Source organism: Osmerus mordax, chromosome 6 (genome assembly GCF_038355195.1).
Source record: "Osmerus mordax isolate fOsmMor3 chromosome 6, fOsmMor3.pri, whole genome shotgun sequence".
NCBI lineage: Eukaryota > Metazoa > Chordata > Actinopteri > Osmeriformes > Osmeridae > Osmerus > Osmerus mordax.
The window spans coordinates 1,937,111-1,951,735 of NC_090055.1; the positions used below are offsets into that span (position 1 = coordinate 1,937,111).

Sequence of the window (14,625 nt, forward strand, 5' to 3'; positions counted from 1 at the left end):
TCTCTCTCTCCCACTTGATCTCTTTCACAGTCACGCACCCACACAACCGTTCTCTGTCTCTCTCCGTTCCTCCTTCCCTCTGTCTCTCTCTCTCCACACATCCCCTCCCCTCTCCAGCGAGGTTCAAGGCAGGATGTAGATCCACTCCTACTCAGGCCAGCATGGAGCCGTCAGCGCTGGGCTGGCTGATGACTGAAGTGCAGACAGAGACCGATATTGTGTGTGTGTGTGTCTGAAGCGCGTGGGACGTGTCAGGTGAGATCCGACTGCGCTGGCTGCGCTTAAGCTCACGCATGCCTGTGTGTGTGTGTGTGATTCCAGGCTACCTCTCTAGATGGATGTAGTGTGCATGTCTTCCAGCAACTGTGTGTATGTGTGTTTCTCTGTGTGTTTTCACTTGCTTCAAACCTCTTTTACATCACAGATGTGGATCCTCTCTGTGGGCCACAGTCCAAAGTGTGTGTGTGTGTGTGTGTATGTGTGACTGAATGTGCTTGGTGGGAAGACCCCATGTGTTAAACGCTGTCAAGCTGTTTCATATCCCACCACAATGTTCTCACTGCAGAACTAGACCCTGATGTTCTGTGTCAGTTCTCCATGCACAAGATCTTGATTTCTGTCAAGGCGCTTATTATTGGATGCACTGTTGTACAGAGCACTGCACAAAGCAGCCCCTAATGCACAACACTAGGAAGAAAACAGAATGTAAAACATTTACAAGAATTGTCCTGTCTGACCTAAATCACTGCGCAAACCTTTTGTCAACAGCGACCTCTGCTGGTGGATTAGATGAGAAGGTTCTAACAGACTGCATTTCTTCAGTGGGCTGTAAGGGCTGTAAAAGCACTTTGCCTTATTTGTTTTATCCCCCCCCCAAAATACATTTTTATTTTATGCTTTCAGCAGAATTTTTTATTATTATTATTATTTATTGGAAGCAACGTGCACATTTTGCATATAGAAATACATGTTCCTAATAAACAATAACTTAGAATAAGGATTCCAGAAGAATAGCCCAACAGAAAATCCTGGGGGAAAGAAAAAAAATCATTTGCACAAAGCCTCAACAGAGAGCCGAGCTAGCTAAGCACTTCCATAGGTGCCACCGCACTTCAAACCCACTACATCCGCTGATCTCACTCCCCGAATGGAAATGGGAAATCCCCTGACATCCCCCCCACCAGGGGGCGACAGAGAGCTGCGGGCTGGCTGACACGCTGCTGGAATGCGGGGAACGCTGTCCCTGGCCTCGGAAGCGTTGGGTCGTGGGAGAGTCCCCACCGCAGCTGCCTGACAGACTGACACCGTCAGCTCTGGTGGTGGCCGTCACCCTGCCTCGTCCTCCGCTCTCGGCCGAACAGAAACAGACAGCAGCCGTTTTTTTTTGTCGATTCTGTTTGAATTGTTTTCCAGAATCATTCAGGAGCGTTTAAAGGAGAGTTTAAAGTCGTGTTTCCCCTTTTAAATACACAAACTGTCAACTGTTTGACTGCAACTCACAAATTCTAGTTAAGGCTTTGATAAGCCTTCTTGAAGCTTTTAGTGACACCATAAAGTCAGCTGTGTACCACGAAGGCCTCCTCAACAGAGACAGGCTGCTTGGCTTTAGGAGATGAACGACAAGAATGTGCGACCTCGTCACTGAAACTAGGTCAGACCTCGTTCTCATCATTTATGTATCTCCATGACCACAGGTAGCAGTCGGCAGCATGGGAAGGTGAACACATTGCGGTTTGGGTGTAGATGCTAATGTAGCTAAGCTAAGACTACGCGATCGTTTGGGCTATGTGCATTTTGTCAGCAGGTCTGCTCAACATCCTCTCCTTATTTCATTTAGTCCACTTTCAGGTTGCCTACTCACCACATGTGGCTTTTATTGGCAATATAGCATTTTCTCTGCCTCATACACGCACACACACACAAAATCACGCTTTTCACTGGCAGTGAATAATTAATGTTTCCTTCTCTGCTCTCTAATGATGTCCCCAGGGCGTGTGTGCGTTTGAATTGTGTACCTCTGTGTATGTGTGTGTGTGTACCTCTTGGTGTGTGTGCGTGTGTGCGCGTGTAGGCAAATTCTGCACATGTGACTACTATGTTTCCCCCACTGAAGGGTTACTCAGAATGCACCACCTCTCCACCCTCCCCGACCCAAAGCCATTTGATGTAGCACACTCTCTATTTACATGGCTCTCGTTTGAAATGGCACATTCCAGAAGAAGGGAGCCAGCCCCTTCCATCTAGTCCTGACAAGCGTGGGTGACGGGGTGTTGCCAGTTGCCTGCTGATGACATTGGAGATGGAGGAAGTTGAATTGAATTAGAGCCAACGGGAGGAGAGGAGAGATGGAAGGGGTTAGAGAGAGGAGAGAAGGAGGTGTCCATCCAAATATGCCAGCTAAATCTAGCCAGATAATCTAGCCAGATAATCTAGCCAGATAATCTAGCCTGCCAATATGAACTAGGCCATACGAGATTCACATTTACAGCATTTTGTATTTAAATTAGTTTCTATAAATTTAGGCTGAGTGGCCTTTTTCTCTTCCAACATAGTTTTTGGAGATTTAAATGTAACATCTTTGTAAAATGTCCTTTTGACAATCTGCAAACATTCTCACGCGGTCAATGTCTTCCACGAGCCTCGAGGGGAAACATTTGCTGGCGGACCACCAAACAGCTTGACCACACCGAGCACTTCCTGTGTGCCGTGTTACATCCATTACGCTCCCCTTTCCCTTGCCTCACTGTGGGAGATCCTCGGCCAATTTCCCACGTAAAAAGGCTTCAGGTGTGGAGTGAGTGAGTGAGTGAGTGGGCGAGGGTGGGGGGTGGAGTGGAGTGAGGAGTAATTGATTCAGCATGCCAACTGACAAGCTCTTAAGCTGTCGGTGACGTCTCATCGATTCCGAGGGAGTTATTGAATTTGGAAGCTTGACTTCTGTGTTGGGGCGTGTGTGCATCCCAGCTCATGTGCTTGACATACTCTCTCCATGAACCGGCCTAGCAGAGTGGAACACTTTGGAAACAGTTTACAAACGGTTTTTCTTTTCTTTTTTCTTGGACCACCTCCATCTTTCTTTGCTCGACGGTCTGTTGAGTTCAAATTAGACGTGGTCTACAGCAGGCTGCAGCTAGCAGCCAAAGGCCTGGTCCCATTGTTTAGGGCAGACTCAGCATATGGCTGTGGTGGTGTGGGCCAGAGATTAGGGGAGGGGGGCTGTTGGGCCGTACAGGGCCTAGGGGTGCGCTCCTCAGGATTGGTTGATCGTCTTTCTAGCTCGCCACCCTCTCTCCCCCACTCTCCCTACCCCCCCCGGTGGGCGCCTGGTTGGCACATTAGCCCCCCCTCCACCCTACCATCCCCCCTTTCACCAGTCAGACACCAACCAGCCGCGGAGACCCCGACCTGGCCGTCTCCATGGTAACAGAGGTAAGGCCCGGGCGCGGCGCTGGCCGTGGGCCCGGGCGGCCGGCCTTGTCCTCTTCCTCTCTGTTCGCTCCCCGTCCGTTTCCTCTGGCCCCTCTAGTCTCGACTTGTTCATCCCCTCGCTCGACGCCTCGCTGCTGAGCTCCCTCCTTCGCGCACACACTTTGCGCGCGCTCTCTCACACACACACACAAAAAAGGGATGAAAAACGACACGTCCCAACAAACGATCCCTGGCGCTCAGCTGTGTGTTTTGTGTTCAGCCCCCCCCCCTCCCCTCCCACCCCCCCGCTCCATCTTGGGCGCCGAACAGCAGCCGTCGACGACATGCTAAACGCCTCATGAATACGTAACGATCACGCAGGGAGGGGGGGGAAAAGCCATTTGTAAACACTGGAAGGTGTCGCCTTGGCACGGGGGAGAGCAGCAGGGGGGAAGACCTTGAGAGCGACAACACACGGGCCTGTGTGAGGTGTGTCTCGTTGTGGCAGGCCGTGTCCCACAGGAGCACCAGGGAGCCTGTTTGAAAACATTGTCTTATGTCCTGAAGGTTGGTTACCACCCATGGATATCAGAGGATGAATAGTGAATGAAGGTACATTTCTCCTAAAGGGGGGGGGGGAGGCATTTCAAGTAGTAATGCAGGCTTCAGTTTAGCTTTACCATGGGGATAGGTTACGGGTGGGGCTGGGTGTAGTTCAATGGTAGAACAACCCCCCCCCCCCCCCCCCCCCCCTGCAAATCAAGAAGTCCCAGGTTCAAATCCCCCCTGAACGTCACAGTGGTTAAAAACCTATGCTAAATAAGTGGATTTTTACATGAATAGTTTACTACCACGAAAGGGTGAGTTTCTTGAGCGAGTTGATTTGGATATTCAGTGAGGACGACATCCTCTTGAATGAACACTAAGATCAGTTGTTCCTGTTTTTCCTATGACCTCACTGAAGGTGAGCGTGATTCTCTACTGAGACCAGGCTGAATCCGCCTGCTGTATCCTACACACCACATGGTGGCGCTGCTACAAGCTGTGCTGGATCTGACACCAGGCAGTTTTACAGCGTGCGAGAAACCTTGCGTGAAAGTAATGTATGGACGAATTAGTGAACTTTTTTGTTTTTGTGCCTGTGTGTGTGTTAAAAAGAGAAAGGGAGTGCCGTATGTGTGTGTGTGTGTGTGTGTGTGTGTGTGAATGCATGAGTACACCAGCAGGGGTCTTCACTCTCTTTCTCTCTGCTAACTGACCCATTTTCCTGGGACTCTCAGGGGCGGGGGCGGTGGGGGGGATGAAAGACTGTAGGGGGGCTTCTCTCTTTGTGCATCACTCCCTCGCTCTTTGATGTGGCAGTTACACAGCAGAGAGAGAGAGTGTGTGTGTGTGTGTGTGTGTGTGTGTGTGTGTGTGTGTGTGTGTGTGTGTGTGTGTGTGTGTGTGTGTGTGTGTGTGTGTGTGTGTGTGTGTGTGTGTGTGTGTGTGTGTGTGTGTGTGTGTGTGTGTGTGTGTGTGTGTGTGTGTGTGTGTGTGTGTGTGTGTGTGTGTGTGTGTGTGTGTGTGTGTGTGTGTGTGTGTGTGTGTGTGGAGGGGGCTGCACCTCAGTTCTACAGCTTCCACAGTCCTGGGCTGTAATGCAACACTTGAGAGAGACCACATTGTACAATTAACACGCCTCTGCAGGTGTTTGTTTATATGATTAATATATATATTAATCAATATTCAAATCTGTTCAAAATGACCCCCCCCCAATATATTGATATAAAAATAGAAATAAAATATAAATGTGCTACACTATGACAGGCAACCATGTAAGCTGTCCGAAATTATCATAAAAAATGATTTTGGCCCCCCCAATGTTGACTCCATGGCTACGGCCTTGATAGGTAGTTAGTGTATCTTTTTATAGATATTGTGGTGGATAGTGATCTTTGTTTTTCTCCATTTTCTCTCAGCTGTGCGGCATTTTCTTTTTTGTTCACTAACATTTTTCTTTCTCAGCCATGGGGAGGTTCTGCTTGTAGACTTTTTGGTTTTCAGTGGTGCTACAGAGTCTAACACCGATAATAGTGCATCATTGAGGTTCTCTACCATTTCATTCAGAGAGCATTCATGATTAGTTGGCTCATATAGAGCAGAATGCTCAGAACATGTCACTGTAGCTTCATCGTCTCTAGACGTCTTGTATCCTATGTCATCCTAACATGTTGCTGCCTTTCAAGCAAGAGGGAAAATGGGTTCAAATTGTAGTCTACGTTTCGAGCTACATTGACAATTGCGAAGGTAAGGTTTATCTAACTCACACACTAAAAGTAGCTAAACTAGTTATCGCTAGCTATAGAATGGATTTCAGCAGTAACATCAGCTAGGCTAGCTAGTTCACCATTTTTAGCTACATTATAATGTACTAAATTATCTGATTGCCAGCTTGCTTGCTAGTCATTAATGTTATCAGGTCAATAATTGGTCTGTCATATTTGTTCCCTTTGGATAACGTAATGTAACATGTCTTTAACAAAAATCTGGAAACGAGAGAGATCTCTGTGAAGGCGACCTGTTATCGGTCGATGAAAAAAAAGCGACAAGCCGTACAATCTGAATGTAGGGCAAAGAGAGTAATAGCCAAGGGTTATCATAACCTGTTGTGGTTATCAAAAGTCATGTTTTTAGCGGAAGTTCTAGACCTGGCCTATTCCCCCATTTCAATTGCTTTATTATTACTAGCTTATTGTTAATGCCATCATTGTGGTGTTAACTGACACGTTGCATAACCATAACAATATTGTGGTTATCAGACATCATTTATAAATCTTTGGTCGTCTTTGGTCCAGATAAACATGTCAACAATGCTGACAGCCCACACATTTATCACCATATCATCTCTCCACCAGTCAAGTCTTCACTCTTGAACTAATACAGGGGTCAGCTTTAGAGGAATGTCAGCTTTCTTAAGCTCTGGGTCATGAGCCTGGGCAGAGTGTTTTACATGGGGAAGAGAAGGAAACCACTGAAGGTGTTATAGTTGTCAATAGCATCATACAGGCCGTAGCCTGATGGAAGACGCAACATAATCATATCTCCCTGCTCCAGCTCCAGAGTGACAGCATTTACCACATATTTCCGTTGACCGTCGGTATTGCTGGCATAGTTGCCCATGATCCAGAGGTTGTTCTTGTATATGTGAACTCCTATGTTTCCAGATCTACGTTGGTCCGAGGCAGTAAACCTGATGTAGTACACTCCTCTCACTGGTGCTGTGAACACACCTGAAAAGGGGCAGGAGCAAAAGGAAAAACCAACATTTAGTTTCTCTGTGATTGAAATGTTGACTGATGAATGGAGATCCCCATTGTTGGGGCTACTCTGATGTCACGGTGTGTGCTCTAGGTGAGCATAACCAGAACTGTACCTGTTACTGGGCTGTAGGCGTTGCCTATGTTGGTGAAGACTTTGCTATAGACCAGTGGTGTTTCAGTGTTGAAGGGCCCAACAGATCCTGAATTAGTTAGAGCTGTGTAAAATGCCACCTTTGGTCTGCCTGTTAATAACATGTAGAAATATTGAATATGATAGCCAAGTAATGCAGCATTCTATTGGTGTGGGAAGAACAGTCTGTATTTACCCTCATTCTCTGCCTTCAGTTCTTGCACATGGCGTTCACTGAGACTTAGTCTGGCTTCCAGGGCTACGCATACAACAGAAAGTACAATGTATGTTTATATATATATAAAGTAAAAGTACAATGCATATTAATCCATGTACAAAGACAGGATTACATGTTCTTTTTAAAACCTTCTTTTTCTTGATTTATCATAACAAGTAGCCATTTTGTAATATTTAGTAATGAATTATACAGTAATGCAATCAGGTCAAATATTACCTGCGTCGAATGCCTTCAGTTCTTCCACGTGGCGTTCACTGATTCTTAGTCTGGCTTCCAGAGCTACGCATACAGAATGAAGCATGAATTACTATAGCCTTTAAAGAACAGTATTCTCATTAAAATATGTGTGATTGTACAACATTTAAATTCTGTAAGATTCATCCATCATCCATTATCCTCTCAAAACTATGTTTACCATTACCCGAGTTCTCTGTGTGTAGATCTTTGACCTCTCCTTCACTGGCCGTCAGCCTGGCCTTCAGGGTGACAAGATCTGCAGCCTGGACTTGAAGGTCAAACATGTAACAGAAAGTAAAATGTATGTTTTTTATAAATATGTACATATTTATATAAAGTAAAAGTACAAGGCATATAAATCAAGTACAAAGACAAGAATACGTGTTATTAAAACCTTGCTCTTCTTCTTGATATATCATGTCATATTTAGTAATGCATGATACAGTAACGCAATCAGGTCAAATATTACCTGCGTTGTCTCTTCTCATCTCTTCAACGTGACTCTGGGTGACCGACAGCTGGTCCTTGTAGAACTGTAACTGAGTCTGGGTGATGCTCAGCTGGACCCTCTGGTCAAACACCATGTCTCTCAGAGCCCTCAGTTCAGTCAGGATGGCACCATCGCTCACGCAGCCTCCTGTTTGTGGTTCACCCAGACTGTTCTTGGTGTCGTTCTCTGGGCCCCCTGTGAGGTCTCCCTGGGCCCGTGTCACAGACAGACAGAGCAGCAGAACCACAGTATCTATCTTCATCCTGAAGGGTAGTAGAGTGTTGTCACCCTCCATGTTCAGTCCCTGTTTTTATATGCATCCAGGTTGGTCACACACGTGAGAACCCAAACACCTGGAAATGAGAAGAAATAGACCAGGACCTTGAGAGGAGTTAAATATTAACATTGACACCATGGCCAAGAGATGTAGCCTGGATCAGTTGGAGTTGGAGTTTCTTTATAAGCTATAGGGAGACGTCAAGTCAAATGGATCTAGAATGTTTTCGCTGCAAACATTAAACAAACAGCACAGAGAATATCCAAGTCATAACGTCCCCACACACACACTGACACTGTTACCAGGGGAATCTGTTTTCCAAAACAGAAAAAATGCATGTCTGGGATTGGCCCGCAGCCTTACACACACACACACACACACACACACACACACACACATACATACATACACCACACACACACCACACACTCCCCCCACACACCCACATACATACACACCACAAACACACACACACCACACACACACACCATACACACCACACACACCACACATCACACGCTCCCCCCACACACCCACCACACACACACACACATACACACAAACACACCACCCACACACAAACCACACACACACACCACACACAGCAGACAGAGCCTATAACAAGTGATAATGAAGTAACTCATCCAGTATCACAAGTGAATGTGGGTGTGAATATGTCAGACGGAAAATGTATGATCATGTAGGTCATGAACTCAAACTTCCTTGTGCTGAATGACACGAGGAAATGTCAAAATACCCTCTAACCCTCCTGCATCCACGCTTCTTTCTATTTCTGTCTCTTTTCTACCTCTCACATTCTCCCGCTCTCAGCCCCACTCACCTCCACACCCCTCCCAGCAACCCTGAGTTAACCTGTCCAGAGTCAGGACAAACTGCCCTGGACAGCTGGACGGAGGGAGAAAAGGAGGGAAATCACAAGAAGAGTGGAAGAAATACCAAAACACAAAAGCCAAAAAACACAGAGGGGAAAGGTACAAACTCCAGACAATAAAAAAATAAAAAATAAAAAGACTTACTAATTAATTTATTAATTTTTTATTAGTGTGTAACTGGGAATACTAAAATGTCCCAACTGTGATTCTATATCCGTGTTTCAAGGTCCAAGTAAAAAGCCTCGCATGCACACAGCAGAAGAGGTCATCTCCCGCATCCTGTGGGACCCGACGTTAGAGGAGGTGGACTTTGTGGTGGGGTACGTGGATCGCTTCCTAGGAGTCCTGGAGCGCCCCTTCTCTGAGTTCAACTGGGACGCCGACCCCTGTGACTGTGACTACACGACCGAGCTGGCCCTGCCCCAACACAGGATACAGTACTTCACCCACAGAGGGCGCCGTGTCTGGGACCGCAACACCAGGACGGACAGAGTGTTCGGTTCCACTGGGAACCCTCTGGCGCCTCCCTTTGGAGGGGAGGAGGAAGTGACGGGTAAAAGTGGGGGTGAGGTCGTGAAAAAGCACATCTACTGTTAACAATCCAATTTTATTTTCAAAAGTGGAGTCAGGTGGCTGAGCAGTTAAGGAATCGGGCTAGAAATCTGAAGGTTGCCAGTTCGATTCCCGGCTGTGCAAAATGACGTTGTGTCCTTGGGCAAGACACTTCACCCTACTTGTCCCGGGGGGAATGTCCCTGTACTTACTGTAAGTCGCTCTGGATAAGAGCGTCTGCTAAATGGTGAAATGTGAATGTGAAAATGCACAATTTGTAAGTAAACAATGTAAAAAAATTGTCTGAGCACCTCCATGACATCATGGAGGTGTGTGGCGATGTATCATCGAGGAGGAGGAAGTTTATTATATTTCTGCTTATCATAGGTGTAATTTATGTTCTGTAATTTATGTTCTGAGTACTTATATGTTATGTTATGCCAGGTTGCTTTGCATTGTCTTGTCCTAAGAATTTCAGTGCCCAGTCTGACTTTGTGTTGTTCTGTGCATCTAACAATAAAATACTTGAACTTGTGTATGTGCTGTACGTGTCTCGGCCAGGGTCCAGCCCCGGACGGACTCCAGCCTGTCCCTTTGGAGCAGAGAGAAGAGAGGAGTGGGCGTCGACCCCCCAAACGCAAGCCCACCCACTTCATCACCTTCAGAGCCAACACCCCCTCTATCCTCTCCTCCTTTCAACGCCTTCAGGAGGAGCTGGTGGCCCTCCTCCCCTCCACCGCCCCCTACTGGACGCCCCCCTCCAGCCTCCAGACTGTTCTTGGTGTCGTTCTCTGGGCCCCCTGTGAGGTCTCCCTGGGCCCGTGTCACAGACAGACAGAGCAGCAGAACCACAGTATCTATCTTCATCCTGAAGGGTAGTAGAGTGTTGTCACCCTCCGTGTTCAGTCCCTGTTTTTATATTCATCCAGGTTGGTCACACACGTGAGAACCCAAACACCTGGAAATGAGAAGAAATAGGTCAAACCCAGGACCTTGAGAGGAGTTAAATATTAAATGGACATCATGGCCAAGAGAGAACCTGAATCAGCAGGAATGTCGTTTTATCACATTCTGTTCCTCCTGTCAGTCTTCTCATAATATTTCCCTCCTGTTCCTCTCGTTCTTCTTCTTCTCGTGTTGTTGATGTGCAGAGTGGAGACCCCAAGAGGAGGAGGGAGCGGGTGTGTGCCAGTTCTTCTTGAAGGGAAAGTGCCGTTTTGGACCAAAGTGTCGTAAGTCTCACTTCCGGTAGCTAGCAGTTATATCAGTTCTCTCGCACAAAATGTCGTTTTTACGAGGAGTTTCGGTTATCTTCCCAAAATGACAATTAACAATGTATGTAGATTGTATCCTGTGTAATCCTAACATATGTTTCTGTCTTTCAAGCAAGGGAAAAGGGGTTCAAATTGTAGCCTACATTTCGATCTACATCGAGAATTGCGAAGGTATGGTTTATCTAACTCACACATTAAAAGTAGCTAAACTAGTTATCGCTAGCTATAGAATGGTCTGAGCTGTAACATCAGCTAGGCTAGATAATAAAAAAAAAAGCTACATTATAATGTACTCAATTATCTTATGGTCAGCTTGCTTGCTAGTCGTTAATGTTAACAGGTAAATAATTGGTCTGTCATATTTGTTTCCTATGGATAATGTAATGTAACATGTCTCTAACAAAAATCTGGAAACAGGAGAGATCTCTGTGAGGGCGACCTGTTATCGGTCAATGAAAAAAAGCGACAAGTCGTATAATCTGAGTGTAGGGCTAAGAGACCAATAGCTAAGGGTTAGCATGACCCGTTCTGGTTATTAAAAGTCATGTTTTTAACTTAACAGGAAGTTCTAGACCTGGCCTATTTCCCCCCCAGGAAATACGTATCACTGTCATGCGCATATAGCACAGCGTCTCCCCAACGTGGCATAATGCAATGCATTGTAAGGGGAAAGGAGAATCATTGCAAACCGCTGTAAAATAGTATCTACTTTTTCGTATTATATTCCATTTTGTGACACCCAACAACATCAAATACAATAGTTAACAGTTTAAATGTTTATTACCAACAAGCAAATTGCGCAAATTCGTTGGAAAATTAACCCTGCAACATGGCCTTTAAGCGACACGTTGCATAACCATAACAATATTGTGGTTATCAGAGATAATTTATAAATCTTTTTTGCTCCAAATAAACATGTCATTAAAGCTGAAAGCCCACACATTTATCACCATATCATCTCTCCACCAGTCTCATCTTCACTCTTAAATTAATACAGGGGTCAAGGGTGGAATATCAGCTTTATTAAGCTCTGGATCATGAGCCTGGGCAGAGTGTTTTACATGGGGAAGAGAAGGAAACCACTGAAGGTGTTAAAGTTGTCAATAGTATCAAACAGGCCGTAGCCTGATGGAAGACGCATCATAATCATATCTCCCTGCTCCAGCTCCAGAGTGACAGCATTTGCCACAAATTTCCATTGACCGTCGGTATTGTATATACGGTTGACCATGATCTGGAGGTCGTTCTTGTACATTTGAATTCCTATGCTTCCAGAACTACGGAGATCTGCAGCAGTAAACCTGAAGTAGTACACTCCTCTCACTGGTGCTGTGAACACACCTGAAGAGGGGCAGTAGCAAAAGGAAAAAACAACATTTTGTTTCACTGTGATTGAAATGTTGACTGATGAATGGAGACCTCAGGTGTTGGAGTTACTCTGATGTCAAGGTGTGTGCTCTAGGTGAGCATATCCAGAACTGTACCTGTTACTGGGCTGTAGGCGTTGCCTATGTTGGTGATGACTTTGCTATAGACCAGTGGTGTTTCAGTGTTGAAGGTCCCAACAGGTCCTGAATCAGTTAGAGCCGTGTAGAATGCCACTTTTGGTCTGCCTGTTAATAACATGTAGAAATGTTGAATATGATAGCAAAGTAATGCAGCATTATATTGTTGTGGGAAGAACAGTCTGTATTTACCCTCATTCTCTGCCTTCAGTTCTTCCACGTGGTGTTCACTGAGACTTAGTCTGGCTTCCAGGGCTACGCATACAACAGAAAGTACAATGCATATAAATTAATGTACAAAGACAGGATTACGTCTTCTTAAAACATTGCTCTTCTTCTTGATTTATCATGTAATATTTAATAATGCATGATACAGTAACACAATCAGGTCAAATATTACCTGCGTTGTCTCTTCTCATCTCTTCCACCTGACTCTGGGTGACCGACAGCTGGTCCTTGTAGACCGACAACTGGATCATCACCTTGTCTTTCAGAGCCCTCAGTTCAGTCAGGATGGCACCATCGCTCACGCTGCCTCCTGTTTGTGGTTCACCCAGACTGTTCTTGGTGTCGTTCTCTGGGCCCCCTGTGAGGTCTCCCTGGGCCCGTGTCACAGACAGACAGAGCAGCAGAACCACAGTATCTATCTTCATCCTGAAGGGTAGTAGAGTGCTGCCACCCTCCATGTTCAGTCCCTTTTATATTCATCCAGGTTGGTCACACACGTGAGAACCCAAACACCTGGAAATGAGAAGAAATAGGTCAAACCCAGGACCTAAAATGGACATCATGGCCAAGAGAGAACCTGAATCAGCTGGAATCTATTTTGTCTGATTACCTTCTGTTCCTCCTGTCAGTCTTCTCATAATCTTTCCTTCCTGTTCCTCTCCTTCTTCTCATGTTGTTGATGTGCAGAGTGGAGACCCCAAGAGGAGGAGGGAGCGGGTGTGTGCCAGTTCTTCTTGAAGGGAAAGTGCCGTTTTAGACCGAAGTGTCGTAAGTCTCACAGGTGAGTAACATGCTCATGTAGCCTGGATCAGTTGGAGTTTCTCTATAAGCTATAGGGAGACCTCAAGTCAAATGGATCTAGAATGTTTTTGCTGCAAACATTAAACAAACAGCACAGAGACTCTCCAAGTCATAACCCCACAAACACACACTGACACTGTTGCCAGGGGAATCTGTTTTCCAAAACAGATGATGATTTCTTGGTTAACACAGTGGGAGAAAAAGCATTTGTGGGATTGGCCCCCAGCCTTACACAAACACCATACACCCCCACCTTACACACACACACACACACACATTCACACACCCACACCACAAACACACACACACCACTATCCTGAAAGATAGAAACAACATTAAAACAGAACATCAACATATAAACAAGTGAAGTGCACAGGGTCCAGTTATAGAGAGTATGCCAGTTTGAACAGGTGAGTTTTGAGTTGAGATTTGAATGATGTGATGGAGTCTGATTGTCTTATGTGTGGGGGGAGGGAGTTCCGGAGCCTGGGTGCTGCGCAGCTGAAGGCTCGGGCACCCATGGTACTGAGGCGTGACGTGGGAATGGTTAGCAGTCCAGAAAAGGATGAGCGGAGGGTGCGGGAGGGAGTATGATGTCATGAACTCAAACTTGCTTGTGCTGAATAACACAAGGAAAAAGCCACATTCTCAACCGTGCTTTACAGTATTTTTAATAGACTTTAATCTCTTGATAGAATCTCTTAATCTGCTACGAAATAAGAAAGCCTTATATACTATTCAATATTATAATAATAAGGAACTGTTTTCAAATGTCTCCGCTCTAATTTATATCCTATCTCTTTCTATTTTTGACTGTCTTGATTGTTATTATCCACTGTACATTAATCTTATTGTTATTACTTTTTTTGTATTATATTTTCATTAGGCCTATTGTATTTGTAAACTGTATCTGTACTATGCTTCTGTATTTATGACCTGATTATTCATCAATAAAATCAACCGGAAAAGTCGGTACCTAATCGGAAATGCAATACCACCAACATCCATCGGGGCCGTTGCCTCAAGCCGAGGGGTGGGGGTCTGATCTGAAGTCTTCATATGTTAGTTACGGGGACCTTAACGGTTGCTAAGCAATTTGATACCTAGGTACATCTGGTTGTCTGACTAGTACATTTTGAAATGCAACCGTTTAAATGTGTTCGCTTACAGGTACACTTCCGGTATGTGAAGAATTCAGAAAGGTATTCGATTGAGAGGGTAGGAGATGTCTAGAGTCACCTGACGGTAATTAGACTTCGACGGTCACGTGTCTTTATTCAAGTTTCAGGA

General features: G+C 45.6%; 2 protein-coding genes across 2 annotated transcripts; both read right to left on the bottom strand.

Moving 5' to 3' along the window:
• Positions 1 to 6,388: 6,388 nt before the first annotated feature.
• On the bottom strand, positions 6,389 to 8,099 carry LOC136944068 (collagen alpha-2(VIII) chain-like). The gene is made up of 6 exons (XM_067237638.1): positions 7,785 to 8,099; positions 7,500 to 7,583; positions 7,295 to 7,357; positions 7,037 to 7,099; positions 6,824 to 6,952; positions 6,389 to 6,680 (listed from the first exon to the last, which is right to left on the bottom strand). The coding sequence occupies exons 1-6, from the start codon at positions 8,065 to 8,067 to the stop codon at positions 6,397 to 6,399; spliced, it is 906 nt and encodes a 301-aa protein (XP_067093739.1). The 5' UTR covers positions 8,068 to 8,099; the 3' UTR covers positions 6,389 to 6,396.
• Positions 8,100 to 11,701: 3,602 nt separating this feature from the next.
• LOC136944069 (complement C1q-like protein 2) lies at positions 11,702 to 12,966 on the bottom strand. Its single transcript, XM_067237640.1, has 4 exons — positions 12,707 to 12,966; positions 12,499 to 12,561; positions 12,286 to 12,414; positions 11,702 to 12,142 (listed from the first exon to the last, which is right to left on the bottom strand). Exons 1-4 carry the CDS (start codon positions 12,957 to 12,959, stop codon positions 11,859 to 11,861), a joined length of 729 nt encoding a protein of 242 aa, XP_067093741.1. The 5' UTR covers positions 12,960 to 12,966; the 3' UTR covers positions 11,702 to 11,858.
• Positions 12,967 to 14,625: the final 1,659 nt, after the last annotated feature.

What these genes read in the sequence shown, in the direction of transcription:
- LOC136944068 (XM_067237638.1), bottom strand. Translation starts at nt 8,067, where the DNA reads ATGAAGATAGATACTGTGGTTCTGCTGCTCTGTCTGTCTGTGACACGG. An exon ending in ACTGAAGGCAGAGAATGAGG is followed by an intron (nt 6,953 to 7,036) that starts GTAAATACAGAC and finishes TGTTATTAACAG; the next exon opens with GCAGACCAAAGGTGGCATTT. An exon ending in CGCCTACAGCCCAGTAACAG is followed by an intron (nt 6,681 to 6,823) that starts GTACAGTTCTGG and finishes GCCCCTTTTCAG; the next exon opens with GTGTGTTCACAGCACCAGTG.
- LOC136944069 (XM_067237640.1), bottom strand. Translation starts at nt 12,959, where the DNA reads ATGAAGATAGATACTGTGGTTCTGCTGCTCTGTCTGTCTGTGACACGG. An exon ending in ACTGAAGGCAGAGAATGAGG is followed by an intron (nt 12,415 to 12,498) that starts GTAAATACAGAC and finishes TGTTATTAACAG; the next exon opens with GCAGACCAAAAGTGGCATTC. An exon ending in CGCCTACAGCCCAGTAACAG is followed by an intron (nt 12,143 to 12,285) that starts GTACAGTTCTGG and finishes GCCCCTCTTCAG; the next exon opens with GTGTGTTCACAGCACCAGTG.